Source organism: Thermobia domestica, chromosome 12, assembly GCF_964235325.1.
Source record: "Thermobia domestica chromosome 12, izTheDome1.hap1.1, whole genome shotgun sequence".
Classification (NCBI taxonomy): Eukaryota; Metazoa; Arthropoda; class Insecta; order Zygentoma; family Lepismatidae; genus Thermobia; species Thermobia domestica.
Window position 1 is genome coordinate 30,875,479 of NC_137465.1, and position 27,593 is coordinate 30,903,071.

Genomic DNA, 27,593 nt, shown 5'->3' on the forward strand with positions numbered 1-27,593 from the left:
TGGGTCGTGGATCAAATTTTCATTGACCCACACCATCTCTGGTTAAAATTGTACTAAAGGTAAGAGGCACCGAAGATGCATGTCGGCTATTATGCTCAAATTTTGCTCATGGATAGTACTCCACCAGGAAGCAATAAATCTGAAACGGTTCACGGTATCACCTTCTAGAACTCGAGATGTAGGGGTTTGACTGATTGGCTAAATTAAGACGTCAATGATTTATCCTTCAACAACCAAGCCTTTTATGATCGTTTCCGTGGGGAAGTCAGGAGAACACGTGCCTAGTAATCGTAATATTGATAGTTTGCGTCCACCCCGGGTATTTGTTTTGTGTTTTTTTGATTCACCTAAATATAAACAAATCACACATATAGGCATTTTGACATATTTTGGGAGAGTAATTTTGTGGTTCGTTGGCGTTTCATCGCGTCTCTGCTGCTGGTGGTAAAGTTTTCAAAATGGAACTTGGGCCACCACGGATCGTCGCTGCGGGGCCACCAATTTCTGGCGAGAGGTCAATAGTTGACCATCTGTAGTCCACCGACGCTTACAGCTTAGAGTAATGAACGATGTCTTTGCCTTGTAGAGTTCATGACTACCGACGTCGGCAGTCAACTAGTTTTTAGTATTCCTTTACTAACCATCTATTGTTCATGTTTGTACACGGTGTTGTCATAATAATAATAATAATAATAATAATAATAATAATAATAATAATAATAATAATAATAATAATAATAATAATAATAATAATAATAATAATAATAATAATAATAATTATTATTATTATTATTATTATTATTATTATTATTATTATTATTATTATTATTATTATTATTATTATTATTATTATTATTATTATTATTATTATTATTATTTGTAGTAACAGTAGTATAATTGATGATAGAATAAATATTGTCTATGTATTGTCTAGGTAGGACTACACACAGGATTTGGCTCGTTTTGGTTCGACTTGACTCTAATCCGAGTCGAGTTGGAAGATATTTTTCGCGCCGAGTCCAAGAGTAGACCTCAAAGATGTCTGTTTCGAGTCGAGTCGAGTTTCAAAGAAAAGTCGTTCGTGCCCATCCCTACTAATGAGAGCTTAATCGGAGTTAAGCGAAATTGAAAGTCTCACTATTTATCTAAGCGACCCCGAAAACTATGAATCTAATATCGATCATTTTCTAGCAATCTTTTATATGTATCCCCCTCCCATTCACCATAGGTAACCCGACAGCAATCTTTTTGAAACTATAAGAAATGTGGTTAAAATTACTCTAGACCAGTGGTTCTCAATCTAATTCCTATCACGATCCCCTTTTATCACACGCTCTTGCCAGCGACCCTTTTATAATTTGTTTTATAATAAGCTTGTGTGAGATTTTTAACATACCTATTTCTATAATAGTAGAATCCATTTTTTTGTTTATAGTGAACAGTGCCATGGAAAATCAGTGCCCGGGGCGAGAGTATAGTACGATGTCACCGTATATATGAGTGACGTCGACAGACTAGCTACGAAGCACCACCATGGTTGGCACGAAGCTCAATAACATTTTCAAAATAAGCCCTACCTTTCCTTAATTTTGAGCACATTTTATTACGTTTTTCCTTCTATTTTACACATGAGCACATGTACTTTCCTAACATGAGTAACACACTTCCTCCGAAATGTGTGGCCCCTTTTTTCGGCGCCCCGCACTGACAGTGGATACAGTAACTGTAATATCTATATTCCCAATGACGAAGGTGCTGGTTCAAGATGGATGTTAAACTCCTTCATTGAAGAGGCCATTAACGTATCCGATCTAAGCCCACAACTTCTTGACCAAATAATAGAATGATCATGCTACAAGTCTTTGCAACTGGTTTTTTGTAACGAAGACTTGGACAAGTTCTGCCTGATGAGGAGAGAAGAATATCCTGGTCTGGGGATTGCTGCTTTAAAAGTAATAATTCCATTTGCTATATCGTACTTGTGCGAAAGTGTGTTTTTTTTATGGTAAACATTAAAACAAAGATAAGAAATCGCTTATCAGTTGAAAATGGTTTGATAATGTTCGTCATGAAGATTGAACCGGACATTGCTGCACTAGTGAAATTACACCATGCTTAGGTATCTCATTAGGTTTTAATTTTAATTGTATTTCAATGTGCAGGTTTTGTTGCATGTGTATTTTTCTAGTATTTCTATATACAGTTCTCATTAGTTTTATATCATACCTCTTTGATTTAAATTCATTTTTAAACAACTCTACTAACTAACTAACTCTATGGCCTATGGAACCCGGAGGTTCAATGCCGCGTTCACAAAAGCTCTACACTGACTTCTATCCTTAGCCAATTGGATCCAGTTTCTACTTTGTATTCTTATCTCAGCGAGATCCATCTTAATATTGTCCTCCCATCTGCGCCTAGGTCTTCCTAATGGTCGTTTTCCGATTGGTCTTCCAGTCAAGATTTTGAAAGCGTTTCTACTTTCTTCCATTCTAGCTACATGACCTGCCCACCTAAGCCTTCTAGACTTGGCGACCCTAACAATGTTCAGGTGAAATTATGTAGTTCCTCGTTATGAAGTTTCCGCCATTCCCCATTCCCGTTCCTCTTGGGTCCGAATATTCGTCTAAGGATCTTGTTCTCAAATACTTTCAGTCTATGTTCTTCCCTCAGAGTAAGCGACCATGTTTCGCAACCATACAGAACAACAGGCATGATTATCGTTTTGTATATTTTAAGCTTCAAATTTCTCGACAGAATTCGCGACGACAAGAGACTTTGAACCGAATAGTAACACGAATTCTACACCCTTTGAAAATGTTCAGTAGACTTATTTTTTATTGTTCTTTACAGTGTGTATAAAAAATAAAAGTATGCTTATCAGAACAAAATTAAAAATAATATTTAAAAATAATTTCTGGTATTAGATTCTAACTATATTTATCTCTTCCGCCTATCTTCGCGATCCCCTAGGGGCCGCGACTCCCTGGTTGAGAAACCCTGCTCTAGGCATCCATGAGTTATGTTGGAACATACATACATACACTTTTATGTGTATAAATGCAGATAAGAGAGAGTTGAGAGAGAGCGATTAAGGCTTTGCCGCTCTCAATCTCTTCACTTTACTTTTGCGATTCGCGAATTTCTTGCGTGACAGTTTGGGGCTAGCTAGTTTTTTGTCTTGGACCACGATCCGATTTTCGATATGCTCTACCTAAATGCTGTAATGCGAATATTGAGAAGTTATCTGCGATGAAAGTAGCTGCAAATAAATACATTACATAACTTATTTATTGCTATTACACGATTTTTTAAATTTGTATTCAATATTCACACATAACACACCGACGTTCTGTCAATACCTCAGATGTTATATTTTAAAGATAAGAATTACTTATGTCGTGAAATGATATGAATATATATATTCAACTGATATATACAACTGATGATATGAATATATATATTCAACTGATATATACAACTGATGAATTGTAATGTAACTATTTTACATAATTTTCATGCATTGAGGAAAGTAAAATATCATAAAAGAATTTCACCTGAACGGGTATCGAACTCACGATTTAAGCGCTCGGTGGTGTACCACTGAGCTAATATGACCGCTTTTCGGAAGCTGCTTCTGAAATATAACTGAGCTCATACGTAAATGCTTTTTTCCGTATGGAAATCACAATGACGAAACGAGAGTGTGAATACATAGTCTCGAAATATTGTATCATTAAGTATTTCAATGTTACTTTTTTCTACACTTAATACCATTTGAACATGTCTTATTATATTTAACAGAAGGAAAAACATATCTGTACATCGTTTCCCGATTACTAAGGTTGGCTTTGGAGGTTCGAACCAGCAGCTTTAGTTTACTGTTTTCCGAAGATACCCGAAGTTGGACTTCGAAAGTGTTTGTCTCAAAACAGCTATCATCATATCGCTCAATCTGTTTGGTATATGGTATATGTTTTTATACGTGTAAAGTCAGTATAACAATTCATTCATTCTTTAAACAGCTTTTCGTATGTATTAATATTCCTTTATAAAAACTGTTTTTAATATTATTATTACGGCGCACCATTTTCAGATTTCTTTCGCGAGTCGTTGGCCAAGTCGTTCCCCACCAGCGTTGCCAGACTCACAGCTCGAAATTATTCCAAAACCTGATCGAACTTATGCTAGATTCGGTCAAATTATGCTAGATCCTCATAATTACTAATTCAGGAGTTTAAAAAAACGAAGTTGAGATACGATAACGTAACTTAAAATACACAGAGAGCAAGAATGCATGGATAGAACTCAATACTTCACGCACCAAAATTTTAACTCAACTAAATTAATGCAGTCGTTGCCAGATTCAATGGCGTATATGTCGTATAAATAAATGCAAAGTTTTTGTTTACATATTTTGAAAGAAAATTACTTCGCAGCATAAGCGGAGTTGGGAATCGTCTGCTGGGGGGGGGGGGGGGGAGATTTTTGGTCGGTCTCGGAGCTGTCATTTCAGGAATAAATATGATCATGAAGTCAGAAATAAAGATGGTGAAGTTGTCAAAAAGTTGGGGGGAGAATGGCCCCCATAGCTCCGCCCATGCGTCGGAGTTAAAGGATTAGAAAACCCTGGGTGGAGCCACAAAAAAGCCCAAAGACGTTTCGAACTTACTTCGAAAAATAAGACTGCCTGTATGGTTTACCGACTGTATGAATGAATGGAAGAGGATACATTTCTGCCGTTCTTTTTCTTCCCACGACCAACTTCTTTCTCATCTCCAGGTTTTACGGCTTTTTGATAAACTTGCTGAAATTGTGCTAGATTTGGGCAGGATGCTAAAAGCAAGATGCTAGATGCTAGAGACATGCAAATTATGCTAGATCTAGCATCATTATGCTAGATCTGGCAACGCTGTTCCCCACAATAGGCGTGTCGTGCAAGTAACCAATCACACGTCAGGTACTAGCTTTTACCTATTGCTTCCTTCTCACAGCTCAGAACATTGGTAACTATGGATAGACGTACAGCAGTAATTACTTTATGGGAGTTGGAAGGTTATTCTGCAACTGCAGCTAGCAGGCGAGTAGGTGTCCCGGCCTCTACAGGAAGGCGATGGATTCGGAAATATGGTGCTACAGGTCAGACTGATAATTTACGATCTCCTGGTCGTCCGCATGTGTCAACCGAAGCCCAAGATGCGAGATTAGTAAACGAAGCCCGGTTAGACCCACTAAGGACGTCTAGACAGCTAAGGGAAGTTTCTCTCTTTCCTGGTAGTAAGCATACAGCTCTGCGAAGGCTTCGTCATGCTGGGTTACGTGGCCGTGTTGCTGCCGTGAAGGAAAAACTCTCAGGCGACCACAAAATTTACCGTCTCGCGTTTGCACAGGCGAATGTGGGTCTCAATTGGGAAAACGTAGTTTTCTCAGATGAATCCATATTCACAACATCAAAGGAGGGACGCCGTTTTGTGTATCGTCCGAGAGGCACCCGATATGACCATGGATATGTGGCTGCTTGCAATCGCAGTGGCCATGTATCTATTTTATGTTGGGGTTGGATTTCCAGTCGCGGAGCAGGACAGCTTCATAGAATTGAAGGACATCTGGACAATGCTCAGTACTTAGACATTATCAGTAATATCATGGTGCTATCTGTACGAGTATTTCAGCCTGATGGTGTAATTCAGTTCCAGCAATACCAGTCGCCAATACATACTTCCCGTGTGATTCAGGAATGGTTCGCAGGGCATCCTGAGATTGATTTAATCGACTGGCCGCTCGTGGAGCAGACCTCAATCTCATGGAAAATATGTGGGCAGAAGTGAAGCGTACTCTAAGGGAAAGTTGGCCTGAGGCAGATCCACCAAGAACTCAGGATGACCTGTGGCATCTTGTTTCCGAAGCATGGCTGGAGGTAGGGGAAGGAGATAGATTTGTCACCCATGTAATAGATTCCATGCCCAGAAGAATGGAGCGTGTAATAAATTCAGAAAGGTCTTGGACACAATATTAATGTCCCAGCCTTAACTCCCGAAAACAGCCCTTTTCAGGGCTACCTAAACGCTTCTGAAAATATTTCTAGAAGTAAACCACTCCTTGTATCCGATTTCTGTGCAATCCTACCAACAAAAGAATGATAATTAGCTGTAGGCTTTGAACTCAAGACCTCTTTATTGGCAAGTCCGTACTCTACCAGTGAGCTAACATGAACACGCAAACCCAATCTGAAGAAACACGATTTTCAATTTCTGGTATTCGATGACAATGATCCTCATATACTTGGCAAATGTTGTATTCAACTTGGGATATTCCACAACACACATACACACGCACATAAACAAAGCGAAAGAGAGAGAGAGAGAGAGAGAGAGAGATGAATATACAAAAGCATATTCAACGTATTCGAATGAGACTCTAAGTAACGACATTCCGTTCTAAAGAGAATTTGTGTTTCTTCCCGTGACGTTAAGGGGATCGGGAAAAGTTATGTATCTTGAAGCAGGATACGACTTTGGATACTCTGTTTATACACTTTCTATATCCGTAGGAATATATTGTATTTCACGAATGTAAATGACATGCTGTAATGAGAATATTGAGAAGTTACATCTGTATGACAAATAGATGCAAATAAATACACTACATAACTTATTTATTGCTATTAAATGATTTTCCTAACTTGTATTTACATCCTCATATATAATACCGACCTACTGTGAAAATTATCTCAGATGTTATATTTTAAACATAATAATTACTATGTTCTGCAATGATTATGTTATATATACACAACTTATGTATTCTAATGTAATTATTTTATATAATTTTTCATGCATTGCGGAAAATATAATTTTAAAAAAAAGGATTAGCCTAGACGGGATTCGAACCCTCAACCTTATGATTTGAAATCCCACAGCTTACCAATGAGCTAACACAACCTTCTAGCGAGGTATAACGGATCTCAAGATAATTATGACATTCATATCCATTACAAACGCTGTTTCTGTTCTACTTTGACTTTTATTTTAGTACTCAGGCGATAATTATGTTCTATTTCTTAACTTTGAGCATTCTTTTACATATGGAAAGATTCCTTAACGTATTTAAATGTTCCATTACGTATGGAGAGCTAAATGACAAACAAGCATGTGCTAACATTAAAAAAAAAAAGGTTTCGAAATATTGTATCATTAAGTATTTCAATCAATGTTGCTTTTTTAAACACTTGGTAACAAGTCTTATTATATTTAAAAGAAGAAAAACACATCTGCAAACTTTTTCCCGATTGCAAAGGCTGGCTTGGAGGTTCGAACCTGGCTTACTTTTTCCCGAAGATACCCGAAGCTGGACTTAGAAAATTTTTGCCTCAAAATACCAATAAAGAATGCGCTCAACCTTTTTGAGACAAGAAGTACATGTTTGCCACCAGTCTCAATATATTTCCTTAAGCGTTACAACTCTTTTCAACATCTGAGATTCCTGAGCAATTTGGCAGTCATTATTCGCTGCCGGATGTGATACCGATGCCGATATCTCGTAATATTGACGCCAGGGGACCGTGATGTCCATTCCGCAGAACCCCCTTTCTCCTACTCAGCGCTGAACAAACATTAATCAAACTAAAGGGATCTGAATTACGCATGAAACGACATCTACGTCATTCGTTCCACAGTTTACAGCTACTCTCTATGTAGTACAACTATTAACATGTAAAGCACTTTCAAGTTGTATTAGCAATAGATATATTTTATTTTCCGAAATTTGTTTGGAATGACTGGGAAACGTTTCTATCGTAGAACCACCATATTTTAAACCACCTTCAAAATTTAAAAATCAAGATTTTTTTTTTTTAATCCATCTAAGAAAGTGTGCCATCCAAGATTGTTTTATTATTGGGCTAGCTGAACTGCTCGTTGTTTGCCACATTATAAATAACATCTGAATATAAACTTCTTGTTACTGGGTTGCAAAACTTGTTGCTACGTAACCTAGTGATTCACAACATTTCTTTCTGTGCTTGTTATATTTAATTACCCTTTTTTGCTTATTAGTGTGAAATTTTCAAATTATATGGAAGTGAATGAGATGTGTACATGCTCTGTTTATGAAAAAGTGCCATATACTACGTTATGTGACATATCCAACAGTTCAAAAGATATAAGATAGTAAATAGCTTTCTCTTCACATTTTCGAGATAGAATTTCCGAAATAGCTAAATAAGATTTCTGTATTCTGTATATTAAGAAACCAAATATCTCACTACGTGCCTTTATATCCAACGGTTCACAATAAACATGCAATAATAGTTAAATTCTCTTATCTCTTGATCGTGTAATCTCCGAAATTTGAGCATGTAAATGTGATATTTACACCGTTATCAAAGAGACTTCATGTGGCAAATGGGGTGCTTGTTTATAATTGAGCGACTCGGGCGAACGTAATGGTAAGCGTCGCTTCCGCTGGAATTGAGTTATTAGACGGAATATGATGGGATCGAACCACAGAACAGTATATAGGTAGCTTAATTGCGAAAATGTACCGGCAGATGGCAGAGGTATGTGTCATTTGCATTGAACTGCATGGGAATGTAGAATCTTCTTTTCTAGTTTACTTAAAAGTTAGAAAATGTAACATACCATTATGTTGCCCCGAGCCACTCAATTAAAAAAACTACAAAAGAAGCGAAAAATTAGTGTAAAAGAATGAGATTCGAGAACAAACTATTTGGTTATGTAAGCACAAGCACATAGTTATCTGGTTGTCACGTCCGCTCCTGTTGCAAATTTCCGTCGACCGTGCATTTCACTTGGAACTTCAGAACGGGAAATTACCCACAGCATTAAAAATAATCCCCTATCACCATTCTCTCTACGACATGTTCTCTCGTTTGTTAACACTCGAACGGAATCATTATCATAGGTATTCTGCCATTATTCCCATTATTGGCAATTACTAGCACCAACTGAGAAGCTTCCATGCTCTACCGTCTTCCGCTAACCTCTTTGTCTTTCACTTACGACTTTTCTGTTTTGATATCATCCATTAATTGTAGTCTCCTCCGCCCTCTTTTGCTTTTTCCTGCCACAATACCCTCTTGCACGTTCCTCATGATACATTTCCTTCTTAGCTAATGTTCCCAACCAGTTTCTCTTCTTAATAATATTGAAATTTGTTTTTTTTTCTCACCCATCATTTTTAACACCGTCTCATTCGTTTGTCGCTCGACCCAGCTAATTCTCTCCATTCTTCTTCACGTCCACATTTCGAAAGCTTCCAGCGTTTTTCATTATTTTTGCGTAATATCATACGAAAAAAATAAAGACTGTGAATATTCATTGTTAATTTTGGAACAATATAGTACATTTTATGTACGGTACTTTAATGACATTAAGACTAGTACTAACTAATTTCAGTAACAAGGATGGATTGGACAAAACCCTGATCTCTCTTCAATCTCAATGCTAAATTCAATAATGGCCAATTTTAATAAACTGATACCTGAAATTCATTAAAACAATACGCAATACGTCTTGTTAGTTGCGATTTTACTTTTTTTTTTTTTTTTTTTTTTACCTTTAAGATTCGAGGATAATTTAAAAATATATATATATTACAATCGAATTTCTTGTAAACAAATTTTGAATCGATTTGACATTTAGGAATATACTTTTGAACATTCATTTATAATTTAACATTTGTAATACGTTTTCAGTTTTTTTTCTTTTTTTTTAAACACAAGCCAGGGTTTTTAGATTTTGCTTCGAAGTGGCTTAGAAGTAAAGTTTTATTAAAAACTAAATTGGAGTTCTGTACTGTGTTTCAGTCAATACTTTCGATAATCTTCCTATGTTGTTATTTGAGATTTTTATTTTAATTAACCTTTGAATCCAGAGAATTTCTACAGTCATGTTTCACTGAATGTAACATGACCAGTTGAATGTCATTCCAACTGGTTACTGTAACCCATTTGGTCCACCAGTTTTGATAGAGAGGTATTCTGAATGTTATCACTATTCTTTGAACACTCTGTCGGTTGAAACAGTCTTCGATTAGTGCTCCGTTCAATGGGGTCAATAATAACTGAGGCAGTACACTAAGTATCAATCTTAGCGTACTCGGTATATCGTCCAAGAGTAGCTTTCCTGGTATAAGCGTTTTCAATGTGAAAATAAGTTAATAGATCAGAAAAAAAAAAAAAAAAAAAAAAATGAAATCAAACTAATCAGAATGAGTCTTGAGTTTCACTGAAATTCAAGACTAAGACCATGTGTGGCGAAGACGTCTTCTGATTCGTGTGTATCAGGCTGCACGAATGATCGTTTCTTGGATTCTATATACGGCGTTGTCACTTTTGAGGCTATTTAATTATTAACTAACTTTGAAGCCTGAAGTCTACGTGAGGTGACTGACAAGTTTCTAGCGTCACCCCCAAATACTGCCATTAGGTTAAAATACAGTGTAAGTATCACCCTTTGAAAGCTTTGTTGTCAAATATCGAGTTTGTTGCATCTGTGGATTTTGGTTTACAGATTCTGAAAGGAGGTAAATTGTATAGTCACGGCCGAGCAACAGAGGGTCGAAAACCGAAGAATAAGCGAGTATCTCTACAAAAAGGGAATGAATCCTAAAGAAAACTATCTTGGTGTGGGGCAAATTTGGAGAACTCTCCACCTTCACTGTGAAAAATTAGATTACAAATTTTAAAAAGAGAAGGAACGAAGAAGAACCTTGCAGCAAAGCAGCCTCAACAGCGATCACCCAAGAGAGCATTGATGGCATGGTATTGCACGATCGAAGAGTAATCCTTAGGCAGAGACTAATGACAGATTCTCATTTCATGTGAGAAGATACAACACACTGACAGAAGTACTGAGCACAAGGAGATTATCAGCCAGATGGGCTCCAAAATTTCTGAATATTGAACACCGCAAGCACAAATGCTCGCTTGTGAATAGATCATTAACCTTTATGAACAGAATACAGTCTCAGGATGAGATTTGCGCGTTCTACTTTGGCCTCATAACAAAAAAGCCTCCACAGCAGTGGAAAGATCCCTCCTTTCCTACTTTCAAAGAGTATCATATGGAATCATGCAAGGGAAGGTGATGGCTAGTGCTTTTTTGGGGGGGGGGGACTCTAGGGGATTCTTATGGTGGATTATCTACCAAAAAATACTAAGGCCACCAAAGAGTACTATTCTGAACTATGAAAATAATTGCGTGAAAAAAAAAGAAGATAAATACGTGCGATTTTTTCGTGTCCAAAATCGTCTTGAAGCATTACAATAACATATAAGCCACTCACATATGTCACAGCAAACAGCGAAGGTATGCGGCTGAATAATGTTGTCTCAGCACCATGTTATCCGGATTTAGTGCCTTTAAATGTTTTTGTTCTCCCATGAAGTTTAAAAGGATGACGTTAACATTGAAACTGTGGAATTTTTCAGTGGTTTATTTACGCTTATGGCTCTAAGTAGTGTCTTGAAGTCACGAAGGGGGTGGGATTGAAGAGAAGGGGGGATTACGTTGAAACACAAAAGGTTTCATGACTATATATTTTCTTCTTGGTTAGGCTAGAAACTTGTCGATCATATCTCATATAAACAGTGCAATGAATCTATATTCAATTAATGTTAAACCTATTTGCAAAGCTGTTTTTCAAAGGACAAGAAAAATTGAATAGTAAGTCTTAAGTACTTACTCAACATGAGCACCAATATCATCCGTTTTCGTTATGTCATTAAGAGCTTCTACAACATTTAGGAATATTCCGCATATCCTCTCAAGAACAACACTGTATAAATGAAAAAAGAAAGAAAGAAAAGTTACACACACATATATATTTATGATAAGTATCAGCAAATCCTATTAATATTAAATAACTAAAATCAATTCAATTATATTCTACAATCTCCCTAAACGCTATGTGATGGAATGGAACAGGGAAAATTGGTTCGGTGCGATAAACATGAACATTCATCATGATAACAGTAATATTAATTCAGGGACCCGATCTAAACCAACCCTTTATTTCAAAACAGCATCCTTATGCTAAAGCGAGGAAAAGATCACATCCAGGGTGTCTACTGAGTTTCATTTCCAAAATTCCAGTATATTCAGTATAACTATCAGCAAAATTCCAGTACCTAATACAATGATTTTTTAAAAGTTCTTTAGGAATAATCACACTTTTGATGATTTCAGACTTGTAATTGTTTTACCATCAAAAGAATATTTCATTTTTAATAAAATTAGTTGGCCTTGATTTATTTTAAAATACAAATGATTTTTCAACATTTTTTAAAGAGCCTCCCAACTACCCTCACAGCCCTTCACTCCATCTATGCTTGTAAATGTCTAATTAAAAAATGTATACAACTCTTGCTTTGGAAAAATTTACAATCTCAATGAATACAAAATTGTTTCTAAGACTATTAAAACCATTACAAAAAAGAATTGTTGACAAATTACCAGTTTCATTATTTTTAAAGTATGTGGATCAAAATTCCAGTATTTCCAATATTAAAATTAAATTCCAGTATAATTCAAGTATTTCCAGTATTTCCAGTATCAGTAGACACCCTGACATCTTTAACTCACGCAGTCAATATTCAACATATAAATGAATTACCATGTTTAATGATCTTGCTCGTCTTCACACTGCGCAAAACATGCGCAGAGTCAGTGAACTCTAGCACTGTGTATCTTGAAAGTTTCCATACATAGGAAAACAAATACTTCTTTCATCCAGATAAAATCCTAGAATGTAATTGATTCATGACGATCGCATCAGCATCTTCCGCCTGGATGGGTCAAGTAGCTAGGCATGTTACAGAATTCAATTAGAAATATGGCCCAGGCTATATCACCCAAGACACTATAACAGAGTGTCTACTAAAATTCCACAATGAAATTTCGTGACTTTTTCGTGACCTTTTCTTTACCAAATCATAAAATTTCCTAACATTTTCAAGAGCGAATTTGGGTGCGAATTAGACTGAATTTTCATCCATGCGATACAAACGTACTTTGCTTGCGATTTGGTAGCGTCTAAAGCTGACCATAGACATTTTTGATGTTGAATTCTGATGTTTTATACAACAAAATTTTCCAATCTGTACTTACATTTGAACAATTAAAAAAAATCGTGACCCAAAAGCTAAATTTCGTGACTTTCATGTTCGTTTTCTGATTTCGTGACTTTTTCGTAACATTCGTGACTTTCGTGACCGATAGACACACTGTATAACCAAACCCATCGCAAAGTTCAAGGATCCTAAGAATGTGAGAGATCAATCCTATTCGGAACGCCCTAGTGTTATCGTATCAACGTGCTTACAGAACTATCGAAAAGCCCTTCCAAAGGCATCAAGTACCTTTCCGTTAAATTCGGTGCCAGCAAAAGGAGCATGCACCAAACAATGGAAACTAGCAAATGGCATTCCTACAAAGGAAGCTAACGCAAAAGCTAAGTGAATACAATTCTAACGGTAGTCTCGAGTTCTATGATTGATTTGTTTATTTGAAGGAAAAAAAAAATGAAATCTTTAAGTTTTACGTCCCACCGTTATGACGGCTAGGCTAAAGGAGACGGTGATTATGAGAAATGGATGAAATGGTGAAATGAAGAAAGTGGGAGGAAACGGGAGAACCCCAAGAAAACCTACGAGTACGGTGTTTGTCCACCACAAAGTCCACACGACGCGAGCTGGGATTGAACCAGGGATCCCAAGCACCGGAGGTGAACGCTCTACCACTTGTTATTTGGAGTTTCACACTATTTTCAGCATTTAATATATGGATCCACAGCTTAAGCAGAATCCGATCACATGTATGCCAACCAGAGAATATACACAAAATTCCCATACCAAAGTTGGAAATTGCTCATTTAGTCACGGGGGGAGTTCTATTCTGCGAATGGATGAAGGCCAACCCATCGTGGGAACTCTGACGTTGACTTCCCTTTTTTCTATATATAAGTTACTTTTGAGTCAAAGAGCTTAACCGATAGGACTGCCTTAAATCAGTGGCTGATTCCAAACTGCAAGATGCGTGTAAGTTTATGTGAGGTGATAGATAGGTTCATGGGAGAAATCTTTATTGACGGAACACTGACTAGCAGAGACAGCGATGATGCTGGTGTTGAATGTAGAGGGAGGTTTTCTGGAGTACTCTCAGGATATCCCTTTCATTACTCCATCCCATCCCAATGGCTGGAAAGTGTCTTTCTCAACCACTGGATTGGACGACGAGGAAATAAAACGGCCGTCCCGCTCCCCAATCCTTACACTATTTGATTTTTTCTTGTGAAGTCAGCTTAAATCGCTTGCCTGCCGTAAGAAAATCCGCATTTCACTTATTTACAGATCCTCATTGTTAACCTCCGCTATCATGTGTTGCTGGACATTTTGCACTGAGTACGCTTACACTAGAGAGAAAGCATTCAGTTGTACTTGGCTCTGAAAGCCTGTCATATTGAGTTCATTGTGTATGTTTCCTTTATTACTTGTTTTTTATCTGGCATTCCCTCTGTATGGAGACTTTTGCAAACCCTATTCAAATATTCAATTTTTCTCCGACTTGCTTTTTCTAGTGATTACTATCTTTTCCGCCATCTCAATCAGTCATTAGTGTACAAAACAAATCTCTGAGGAAGACAAAAAAAAAAAAAAAAAAAAAAAAGTTGCCAACTTCAAGCTTTGTTAGATCAATGTGAAAAGTGTAAAAATCAGTTCCACTAGACACACATACATGTCTTTATTTTCTCAGATATTTCAATCACACTAACTCAAACATCTGATATTTCGGGCAACTAAGTTTAATCATAACTACACTCTGAATAATAATAATAAAATACCTCGATATTTTTCCCTACATCAATTGGACCAAAAATAAACGAAAATACTACTACTAATAACAGAACAAAAGCTGTTGCACTATTAGAACTTTTCAATCGAATGGACGTTGATAAATGACATATAAATCATTGATAAACATTTGTCGAACGAATCTTATCCTTTGCGCTCATTAATGCCAAAACTAATAGAAAATTCACATAATGATTGGGAAAGTGACCGTTCCAATACTTTACTATACATCTACTTTGTACAAGTTAAATATACTTACTTTGAACGTGATGTAAGAAGTGACGCTAACGCCAACCCCAATAGTTTTCTTCGTTCTAGTTGCGTAACCAGAGCCATCCTATTGCACCATACATCTAGAATTTTTCCTAGAACTATTTCCGGTAACTGTTCGACTTTCGCCGCTACTCTGGATGCTATCTACAATGGTTAAAACAATTTATTTAAAGTAAATTAGGAGTAAAAAGCAGAGGTGAAAAATATTTAGATGTGAAAGAAATTATTTAATTATATAAATTATAGTTGAACTCTGTTAATTTGAGTTTGAAGAATCTCTAGTTACGTGGACCATTCAGACAGTTTTGCAATTGCTGGCCACGCTGTTGAACAACAATGAATATGGAATTTTATCACTATTCGATTCAGCGGACTTTGACATATAGAACCTCTATTAATGCAAATTAAAACCTGCACAATGTGAATGACGCAGGCTTGAGAGTTAAGTCTACTTACAAATGGTGGTTAAACAACAGATTTTACACTACGCTAGATGAAAGTTGAAAAAAAGTACATTGGGACTTGCAAGCAGATTATGGGGATCAAGTTTATTCATTTGATAACAATGCCAGATGGATTCAACCATTTGAGCATGGGAGGATGAGTCTGCAAGATGATACTTGCTCTGGCCGATCTCGAAAGCTGTGAACGAAAGAGCAATTAACAGGGTGAGGCAGTTACTGGAAGACAATAGTTATATTACCATGAAAATGTGAAATACGGAAAATAGCATTAGTATTGGGTAGCATTGATACAATAATCCACCACTATTTAAATACGAGGAAAGTCTGTTTAAAATGGTTTCCTTATTCTTTCACTCGTGAACACATAAACAAAAAGGTTTGTGAGGCAACACTGCTCGCTCTATTTCCAACGAATGGTCCAAACGACTGACAGGAGATGGGTCATTGGTTTTACTATGACGCCAATCCAAACCAAATCCAGAACTGCGTAAGGTTGATTAAAATGATCAAGACCAATTATTCCTCGACAAGATTTCAGACCTCGAAAGCCATTTTGCACAATTTTCTTCCACTACGAAGGACCACTGGTGGTTGATTGCATGCCAGAACTCGACCATTAATTATTGAATTCGACTGTGATTTATTGCTTTTTTTTTATTTTTTATTTTTTTCATTTGTCTTATTATTTTGAATATATGTATATTTAATTTATTTGAATATATATATATATATAATTTAATTCAAAATATATATTAATTTTGAATATGCTGCTTTTGCATGACAATCCATCTGCTCATAGAAGCTGAAGGTTGAAATAATCCAGGTTGTTAAACATCCATCTATCCGATCGTCCTGGTGGTTTACCGGTGATGTCTGATATCGCTTAAAAGTCTATTAAAGAGGGTGCAAGACCGTTCTAGACATAATTTGAGCTCTGCTGAAATACCTCAGTCGGAGTACTGTGTTGCCTTTGATAAGTGGTTGCAGCGCCTTCAAAGATATATAGAGTATGATGCAGAGTAAAGGTAAATATTTCAGTAAAGCACATTATGTGAATTCTGAAATGTTACTTGCAGAACTTTCTGAATGACCCTCGTTATTTTTAAAAGATGTTATCGTATATTTATTGTTTCAGCCCTCCCGGTTTGTCCATTATATGGCGTGGGGAAAAAAAAAATTGAAGTTACATTCCAAAATATAGTTTATAAACTACAATTCAAAATTCCAGGAGGGTCGAGGTATCCTTCATTATAGGTTTAGTTTTATCAGAAACTTTGTACTTTGAATAGGATTTGAGCCTACAACCACGTACACCAAAAGTAAGAGCTCTAACAGATTACAGGATAGAAAATGATACCACTATTGTAGATAGTATTCCTTCAATATTTCTATTTGGTTCTGATCTGTGACAGTAGGTAAAATTGTATTTCTGAGTAACATATAAAAATATGGAAATTTCCATTATAAACAACTACTACGTTATACTCATTATACTGAAACGACTGATCACTTTTCATCCAAACAATTTTGAAGTTGCTGCTTATCTAAGATATTTCACCCTACCATTGTCTATCACGCTTAGTGTGATGGCCACCGGTACGAACAATTGTACGGAACTGCAATTTCCAGTGCAGCAGTATCACGGTATATTGGCCAACTCACGCTTACAGGCTTTTCACAGGTTATTTACCATGGAAACCCGACATAATTAAATGTATCGTTGGAGAAGTCCAAAAGAACAGTAACCCATGGAACCATCACCTCGACTCTTAACGGGAATATCCTCGAACAGAATAGCATGGACACTAGTTCAGCTCGCATGCGTCGGTAAAAGGCCAGCGATGGTTTGGCAGGATAAAATGAAGCTGAGGCTTGGTGCAGGTCCGTACGATAAGTGTCGTCGACATATAGTGTTAGTATTTCGCCTCTGCCAACGGAGGATAGGATATATTCTTGATAATAAGCAGCATTAATTTTGACATTTTTCTCGACCTTAAAAATCTTCAGCTTCCTTTTGGAGTAAAAGTAAATAATAACAGTGAAACTTTTCTTTGCATCCCATACATAGTAAGTAACATCGGTCTTTTACATTAACACCTTTGTATGAGATATCCAGAACTTTTCTACAGTCACATAGGTAGATCCATACTTCGTCCATTAACATAAATTTGAAGCGATCACCAGCTGGCAGCACTCGTACAGCCTTCCGCCCTTGCTCTTTCGCTCCGCGATACGTCGTGGTGTTAACGCATGCATATTAGGGTTGCAGGCAGTTTGCAGGCTTAATTTGTGATAAATTTCACGATCCACTGTTGCTTGGGTCACATATAATAGCTGTAATAATAGATTCTCACAGGTCGCCAAATCCCAGATTATTATCAGAGATCTTGTGAGACGAATTGACCCTTGTTTGGTAGCGATTTCGTTGGTGATATCGGCTGTGGAAGAGGCTGCTCTGCACAACGTTCAATTATAACATTCACAGTGGCCCGTCCTAACGCAAAGGCATTGTTTCCACATTATTCTACTATGCGGGAAATACTATATGGGAGTAATGACTATCATTTCAAATAGTGATTTGAGCTCTGTTGTAGTTAAACAGTAAGCGTACTCGCTTCTGGCGTGGAAGATCCGGATTTGATTTATCCGGGAGCTCATGCGGTTTGGATCCCATGTTAAGTTTAGGTCCATGTTCAGTATAGCCTCGCTGCTGAAAGGGACGCTAAACTCAAAATCATATTAAACAGCAATTTATTTCCTGGCAATTTTGCCTACTAGAAACCATTCTTTCGCCATACAAGTAAGAGACTGATAAACGTGTGCGTACAACTTTAATGCTCTGTTGTAAAACCCGGCTTGGTAGGTCTTGCCGTGTACGATTTATTAGAATGAAAACGAATCAGCCTCTGTACATTCTACAGCGCTACAGCTATTTCCGGCTAGACGACTTTTTATTGGGTGATGTGCGGTAAGAGAATCAGCTCTCATCAGCGTCATTTCTGACTTTCTAGTCTGAAGATTGCCACCTCTTACTTCAAGAAGTTTCTCAAATCCTTCATGATGGTCAATACCAAACGTTAATTAAACGCTGAGAATCGCAAACACAGCACTCCGATCGAAAACAGAGCCACGTGCACTCCGCAGGCATGTGCGCTAACTATTCACCGACATGGGATATAACATCTGCAGGATCTAAATTTTGTTCCATAACATTTTACTTAAGCTCTATTACATTTTATTTAATCTGTGATACTTTCTCTGTTACGCTTCTTTAAAAAAATGAAATGAAATCTTTGAGTTTTACGTCCCACGGTTATGCCGGTTAGACTAAAGGAGACGGTGATGATGAATAATGAATGAAATGGTGGAATGAAGAAAGTGGGAGGAAACGGGAGAACCCCGAGAAAACCCACGCACACGGTGTTTGTCCACCACAAAGTTCATTTGGCGGGGACTGGGATCGAACCCGGAACCTCAAGCACCAGAGGTGAACGCTCTACCACTGAGCCACCGCGGCCCCCCTACGCTTCTTTAAGAAAATTTACGCAAGCTAAGGAACAAATCTTCATTTTTGCATAGTAAACTTGTATAAAATATAAGGTTGTCTAAAATTGAACCTTTGGAGGTCAAAATTGAGAATACATTTATTGTTGTTTAAAACTTAACATTTTGAAACCACATATGACCTAATTTGTTCGATCACTTTCTGCCATTTCTCCGGCAACATCATAATTCTATCGCTGCAGTACCGTACTTCTATGGTTTCTGGTGGAAAAATTGTGACGTGATTTTTACAGGCCTCATTTTCAAACTAACTTAACACCATTCAGGGATTTCTGCAAAGATTGAAACACATGATAGTCTAATGGTGCCAGGTCTGGGCTATAGAATAGATGCACCAAAACCTCCCAGCTAAGTTATCTCAGTTTCTGACAGGTCATTTAAGATGTATGTGGTCTAGCCTGGTATATAACATCCTTTTCCGCTGACCAGTTCCGGCTGTTTATTTTGAATTGTTAAGTGCATTCGTACTAATTGTCGATGCACGAAGCCCTTCCAATCCCACCAAATGCAATGCACAGCATTACCCTTCCTAAGCGTCAGTGTCGGCTTTGTCACAAACTGTGGAGCTGTTTCTAGCTAAGATCTTTTTTTTTGCACAATGTCATCGTCGGTTATCCATTTTTCATCATCACTCATGATCAACTACTTCAGAAATGCCTCAATATGTTTCAGTAGAGATTCGCTGATAGAAATTGGAACAAGTAATGCTGTTGAGTCAGATTATGTCACCCTCAAACGCCGACTTTCTTTTCCAGTCAGCTTTTTCCAAACAGTTTAACACTGTTTGGTGATAAATGTTTAAGTCATTGGCGATATCATGATTTACTCGACTTTTGCCAGAATATCATCCACTTTTGCTGCAATTGATCGTTCACTGCGAGGAGAATCTTTGACATCGAAATTTCCAAAACGAAAGTGACTGAACCATATTTTGGCTGTTGCTTTTGATAACGTATCCTGTCCATACACAGCGCAAATTTCTTCAAGGCGGTTTTACGGAAAGCTCATTCATTTTCGCTGCGCAATAAGTTGCCAGACGTTAGGTCTGACGTTGCGACTCATATACCGTAAGATCTGAGACACTAACGCCATTTTGTGTGGAAAAGACTCACTACTTTTTTAGATTACCTGATATTTATTTTCGTACGTTGTTATCTCATTTCCTTGTTAGCCAATATTTCAATAAATATTTGGCTGTTACACTTTCAAGGATCATGAATTCGGCGAAAACTCACGAGCCTCATCTGTCATTACATTTCTGCTATTTTTCCGAAACTCCTTGTCCAATTCCTGTATTTCATATTTTCCCTTTTTTTTTTCTCTCTACGTACACTAACGACTCAATTCATTGATCTTATATAAGGGACATTCAAATGAAATCCCGTCACTAGTGTAAAGTAACGGTAACGATTGTATTAACTCAAAAATGTAGTTATACACAGTACACATAATCACACATGTAGTGATACACAGTACACATGCTCAAAAATAGTCGCCAAAACTGTTGGCATATTTATCCCACTGTGACACTAGCCGGTCGATTCCATCCTTGAAGAAACTACTAGGCTGCTGTTGGATCCAGGCCTGGACCAAGTCGCACATTTCGTCGTCCGTTGCGAATCGATGTCCGCGAATAGCTTGTTTTAGAGGTCCAAACACATGAAAATCACACGGTGAAAGGTCGGGGACTGTACGGTGGATCTTCCAGCGTTTCCCACCGAAACTGCTGCAATGTCGTCTTCACCGCATTGGCCGTGTGTGGGTGGGCGTTATCATGCAGAAGGATAACGCCATTAGACAACATGCCTGGGCGTTTCGACTTGATGGCTTGTCTAAGATTCTGTAAAGTGGCTTGATAACGCTGGGCATTATGGTGGTACCCCGTTCCAGGAACTCGATAAGTAGTGGGCACTTGTTGACAAAAACGAAGGACATCATAAGCTTATCAGAACTGGTGCGCACGGCCTTTGATTTCTTTGGAGGTGGTGAAGTCGCATGTTTCCACTGCTTGCTCTGACGCTTGCTTTCCGGTTCAACATGGTGACACCATGTTTCGTTCCCTGTGACAATACGCAACAGAAATCCGTATTCCTCCTCATGATAACGTTGCAGATGACTCAAAGACAGCGCCATTCGCGTATTGCGCTGTTTGGCGGTCAGTTGGTGGGGAACCAATTGCGCACAATTTTTTCGAAAGTTCAAGTGTTGATGCATTATGGTGTGGGCGGTGCCCACGCTAATACCCAGTAACAGATGGTTCTCGTCCACGGTGATTCTGCGGTTGTCCAAGACTAAAGCATTCACTTCTGCAATCATTTCCGGTGGGATGACACGATGAGCCTGTCCAGAACGAGCATCGTCTTCCAGTGACTCGCGCCTCTCAAGGAGTCTTTCGCGCCATTCAATAATACTTGCACGACTCAGACTGTACTCACCGTACACAGCCTTCATCCGTCGATACATTTCACAGCCTCCTACTCCCTCCGCCGCCAAAAATTGAATCACTTCTCGTTGTTCCTGCTTACTCGCCTGCATGTTCGGTAGTGGACGATAACTTGTGTGACCACCTTTTCTTCAGCGTGAAACCACACTGGCTCTATGCAACGTCAAACGGTGCGCACGCGTCAGTCTCTCTACCAATCGATGGCGCCACTATACCCGCAGTTACGTGGTGCCACCTTACATGTAAGTCAAAGTTAGACGCACTAACCAGGTTTGATTTGAATGTTCCTCATATATGTGTCTGTAAAAATTCAGCACAAATTATATGAAAAAGTAATATTAAGGTTTCTGCAGAAACATTCAGTATTTACAACTTCCTTTAGTCGCATCCATGTTGTTTCAGTTCTGTTAATCTCTAGGTCAGTCTTATTTCTTTTTTAATGCGTAGAGAAGTCTCTAAGAAATGTTAGTGTGTTAGATTTGAATTTTTGAAGTTACTTAATGACGACATTTATAGTTTTAAATTATACTATCCCACTGTTTATATCAGTGAATCCAAACGATGTGTGTCGCAAATATTTTACAATTTAAAAATCAACAAGCATTTAATAATTAGTTAAAAATCAATTTCGAAACAGATTGTACCAATCAACTTGCAACAATGCTCAATACTACACAGTCACTACTTTACACAGGAATTTATTAGCTTACACTCTTATAGTTTATAATAAAATAATTCGAACAAATGTGTCGTGACGTTGTAGATGTTCAGTAAAAATGTGTCGGCAATCAAAAAAGGTTTGGACTTTTTCGGTAATGGTTTAATATACCATTATCTTGGTTTAATTCTAAACTTATGATTCTAATAAAATAGGATTCAAACGTAATCGTTTCAATTTACGAAACATTCCATAAACGAGGTGAAAATACTTCACAAGACGTCAGATTATACAAGATTGGAGAAAAAGAATCGCTAGTCTACATAGGTACGAAATCTTTTGAGTGGAACGTCCCACGTTTATGCACTTTACGTTAAGGGAGACGATGATTACAGCAAGTGAATGGCGATGAAAGAATTAACGGAATGAGAAAGTAGGAGGAAACATGAGTACCACGAGCACGATGTTGTCCACCACAAACTTACTTGGCTGGATATCGAACCAGGGACCCCAAGCACCAGAGATAAGTGCTCTACCACTGAGTCACCCTGCTCCCCAAGGAATTAGACAAGAAGTTCAGGAAAACAACAAGAGTGAAATCATGGCTGAAGTTCCCATTTTTGTCGAATCCACATTTCTTGGGGAACAAAAATCAAACAGTTCCTGAAATATTATTGAGAGTGGAATAAAATAACAACGAACGAAAGCAAATATTTTATTTTACTTTATTATACATGAATACACAAGTATGTAAAAGAAAATGAAAACTTTAACGTTTTAAATCTTCATTTAGTTACAGTTACCAACAAGCAACCAATATTTCTGTCGAATGTTAAGAAATATTAAAGATGATTTGTAGAATACTAAAGAACATCTAACAATAAATAACAATAATAACAAAAATAATAATTAAAAACATGTACTAACCTCACCGAACACATCTCTTGAGCAAAGAAGAATTCTTGACATCACAGACAGGTACATAGACATCACCATTGGGTACTCCTCGTCCTTATACACAGCCCTAACATCAAATGAAAGGAAGACGAGTCATTTATCTTTAGTTGGAGTCGTATATACCAACATTATCTACATTACACCATATGCTCTATCACTTCCCTAAGTAGAGCAATTTGATTCAAGCAAGTTTTGCTACTCGCGAAAGAAAATATCATCAAAAGATAACCCAGGGTCTTCATTTTTTTCAAAGTTCCAACTTAAAAAAATGGAAACTTTAGTTTTAAGAACCGTGTTTTTTGTTTATTTTAATGAGCCACTGACTTTGTGCGAATGAAATAGTCGCCCCATGTGTGTATTTCCCCGGGTAAAAAAGAACATAGAAACTGCAATACTTTGTTAATCAAAATAGTCGCCGTCGCAAACACACATTATCGCCATCACTCAGCCAAAGATTGAATTATGTGGCGGAAAACGACTGGACGCTGTGTTCCAAAGAAAAATGAAATCTTTGAGTTTTACGTCCCATGCTTATGCCGTGCGGGCTAAAGGAGACTGTGATGATGAGAAATGAAATGGTGGAATGAAAAAAGTGAAAAAAGGGAAAACTCCTAGAAAACCCACGCACACGGTGTTTGTTCATCATAAAGTCCACTTGGCGCGAGCTGGGATCGAATCAGGGACCCCCAAGCACCAGAGGTGAAAGCTCTACCACTGAGTCACCGCGGTCCATGTGTTGCGAAGAAGTCATCAACCGCACGTTGCACAACCCGATCATCAGAGCATATCTTTCCTCCCAAGAAGTGACCAAGATGCTGGAAGAGGTAGTAGTAACTGGGAGAAATATCATAAGAATACGGTGGGTGAGGAAGAGTTGCAGTATGAATCATTTGCCTTGAAATGATTCAATGACTTCTCTGCAACGCAAAACCTGCACCATCTTCTGCGCAAAAACATTGTCGTACAACATAAGAAAACTATGTCTGTTTAAAATAAATGGATAATCGCAAACAAGTTGGCGGTGCATTTCATGGAGTTCAGCACTGTAACGACCTGCATTGATGGTTTCACCTCGCCACATGATGGATCACTCCCACTACAGACCAACAGACCAACGCCAGCAATAACACCTTCTGTGGGTGCAGAGGTGGTTTAGAAAACTATCCGGAACATTGGTAATGATCTTGTCTTTGTCCTGACTGTTTACGATTGTCATAGCAAATCCACTTTTCATCTGAAGTGACAATCCTATGCAGGAAACTTCGTCAGTTATTTCTTACACCCAAGAGAACTGCACACCTTCAGACGGGGTTTCTTGTTGGTCGGTGTCAGCTTATGTAGCACTAATTAGTCCAACTTTTTCACTTTACCGATTGTACGGAGCTGAAGAAGGTCAGTGGCATGGTGTATGCCTAACGTGTCTGCAATGCCATGAAGCCACCGAATGACAGTGGTATGGTGTATGCCTCATGGAACCATCGAACGACAGTGGTATGGTATACGCCTATCTCGTCTACAATTTCATGGAGACACCGAATGACAGTGGTATGGTGTATGCCTAACTCGTCTGCAATGGCATGAAGCCACTGAACGACAGTGGTATGGTGTATGCCTAACTCGTCTGCAGTGGCATGATGTATGCGTAACTCGTCTGCAATGCCATGGAGCCACCGAATGTCAGTGGTATGGTGTTATGCCTAGATCGTTTGTAATGTTATGGAGCTACCGAACGAGGTAGTGTTATTATCAATGTTTTCTATGCCACCTATTTTGACGTGCATTTTTCTTTTATCTTCCTGACCATAAATACTCGTGCAAATATTGATTAGTTTAATTTCCTGAAATGATAATGTATGCTATAACACTTCAACCATTATCAACAATATCAACAATATCTATAGATTCTACATCGACTAACAACATATTATTTTTATTCATATTCAAAGCATTACAACTGACATTAACAGTACTTACTCGAATATCCTGGGTAGTACAGGCTTTAAGAGCTCAGAGGATGCTGCTGGATGTGCTCGAAGACACGTTTCCAAAAGCCTCATTGTCATCACAATAGCTTCAGATCTCATGTCAGCCATCATTTCATTTATAGCATTCATCACCGTTGCTCCATAAGCCTGCAAAGGCACAGAAATACATTGTCATACAATTACTTCTGATATTTAATAATATCTTTTTGATATCAGATCTATAGCTTACGGTATTGACTGAATTTCTATTTCTGTTTGTTCCAAGTTAGACGCTAACGAATTGCGAAACCACCTCACTTACCGTAAAATTAATTTTCTCCCTCCTTTTTTTTTTTTTTTTTTTTTTTTTTTTTTTTTTTTTTTTTTTTTTACCATAATAATTTACTTATATGTTTTGCTTTACTACTGATAAAGTATAAAGGATCTATTATATGAACATCTTGAATGAAATACTATAAGAGAAACTTTCATATTGTGAGGCTTCTATAGAATAATAATATGCAAATAAATAAAAATAACGAAAATACAAAGAACAGTATTACGGCAGTTCGAAGTTTGAAAGCTACACATCTCAATATAAGTGCTTTCTATAAATCATGTAAATACCTCTTATCTAAGGACAACGCATGTGCCGACTACAACCGAGCGCGTCCGCATGTTGCTGAAACGACTTTCAGATATGGAGGTTACCGGCAAAATAAGCAGGTGTTCGTGATGAATAAGCAGTGACGGACAATCAAGGCTACGGGAAAAAACCTCGACAGAAAATCCTGGTCCTTCAGGTTAAGGGTTGACGTCAGGTTGGTAGCTGTCGTAAAAACAACTGCCAAATCAAATATGGATCGAGAAACGGGTGTGTGTAAGAAAAAGGCTAGGGCGTACCGAAGAAGCGACGCGCGGATCGATCGTCTTAAGGCCGGGAGAAATGAATAAGGTCTATCCCTTAACAATGGGCGGAAGGAGCTAAAGAAGTGAGTCCAGATGATATCTTCAATAATATAGCAACCAAGATCCCGTCTTGCGCCCCATGGTGCACCATACACACTGGTAGAATGCGCTTACCATATAGCGTCTAACGTGTATACCACATGAAGGAGTTTGATTTAAATGCCATGATATTTTCTCAATACTAAAACCGGAAATGTAATAGACTTCTAAAACCCCAATCTCAGTAGAGAGATTAGAATAGAAATAAAACGTATTCTAGAAACGCTTCTCATTACTACTGTTTTTATTTTATAGCGGTTCACGTTAAAACCGTACGTACTTGATTTCTATGACTTCCAGTTTGAATAGAAAGTTAAGAAAAAAGATGGTACCTATTCTTAGAACGCCATGTTAGTTCCAAGAAACAGCTTCCGCTATCTCCGATCGTTTTTGCTCTATGTAAATCAATATTGAAACTGGAAATTATAGTGCATTTCTACTACTTTAGGTTTTAGTCGAGTTAAGGATGGAGATGACACGTATTTCTGAGACGCCTAATAGATTGCAAGAAACCGCTTCTTAATATCTATTACCGTTTTTGCTCTATATTGAGCAATGTTAAGACCAGAAATGGCTGATTTTTACCACTTCCGGTGGATGGATCACCTTCGTAAATGCACTAGATTTCTAATTCTTGTCTCTACACACTGGCCAAAATTAACAGTGATTCATCAAGTAATTCTTCGGATATTTTGTCTGATGGTCGGACGGACAGACAGCGCAAATATATACAAGAATTTTGGTAAACCAAACTCTTTAAAAAGGATTTATTCGAGAACAATACCGTCTGACACTCGACAAACCAGCGACGCTCTTCACGCGCCCATAGTAACCTGAGACGGTTGTGGTTCTGGATCAATGACAGCCAACGCAAAGACACGCATGCTACCAGTTTAGCGTTTAGCAGATATCACTATTGACCCAGCCATGTCTACACCCGTTACCGTGCTTTAGCGTCGACCTAACACGATCCGCCCCGGCCATGTGGATAAGATATCTGTCATTCTGTAGTGTGATCACACTGCGTCGTCCACTTCCCGATCATCGCTGTATGTTTTTCTGTTCTGTTCCTTGCTTCCACATAGGCACCACTATTGTGGTGGCATACTCTGTACATGGTTCAGTAAGCCTCATCCTGTAGGCCGATGTGCGGCCCTATTCGAACAGAGTTGTCTATTAATACTATGCCCTTTGACGCCGACAATTGCCTAGTGACAATTGCCCATACATGTTCTTCGCTTATACAAGCTCCAGTAAACTACCCTCTCTTGATACTATTACATACATCGGTCTGACGGTGCAATTGGGTTTACGCATGCACCAACCCGCTAAAATTGTAACAGTTTGTACCGCATATTCTACTAAACAAATTTTGTGAGTTTGGGTGTAC

General features: G+C 37.9%; 1 protein-coding gene across 2 annotated transcripts in view; it reads right to left on the reverse strand.

Moving 5' to 3' along the window:
* Impbeta11 (importin beta11) overlaps nucleotides 1–27,593 on the reverse strand; it is an 88,425-nt gene that overhangs the window by 9,879 nt on the left and 50,953 nt on the right. For both annotated transcript variants that reach the window (XM_081733588.1, XM_081733587.1), the window contains exons 15-18: nucleotides 25,206–25,363; nucleotides 23,202–23,298; nucleotides 15,132–15,289; nucleotides 11,707–11,799 (exon numbers count right to left, since the gene is read on the reverse strand). In XM_081733588.1, coding sequence (XP_081589714.1) covers nucleotides 11,707–11,799; nucleotides 15,132–15,289; nucleotides 23,202–23,298; nucleotides 25,206–25,363 — 506 coding nt within the window. The remainder of the gene's footprint in view (nucleotides 1–11,706; nucleotides 11,800–15,131; nucleotides 15,290–23,201; nucleotides 23,299–25,205; nucleotides 25,364–27,593) is intronic.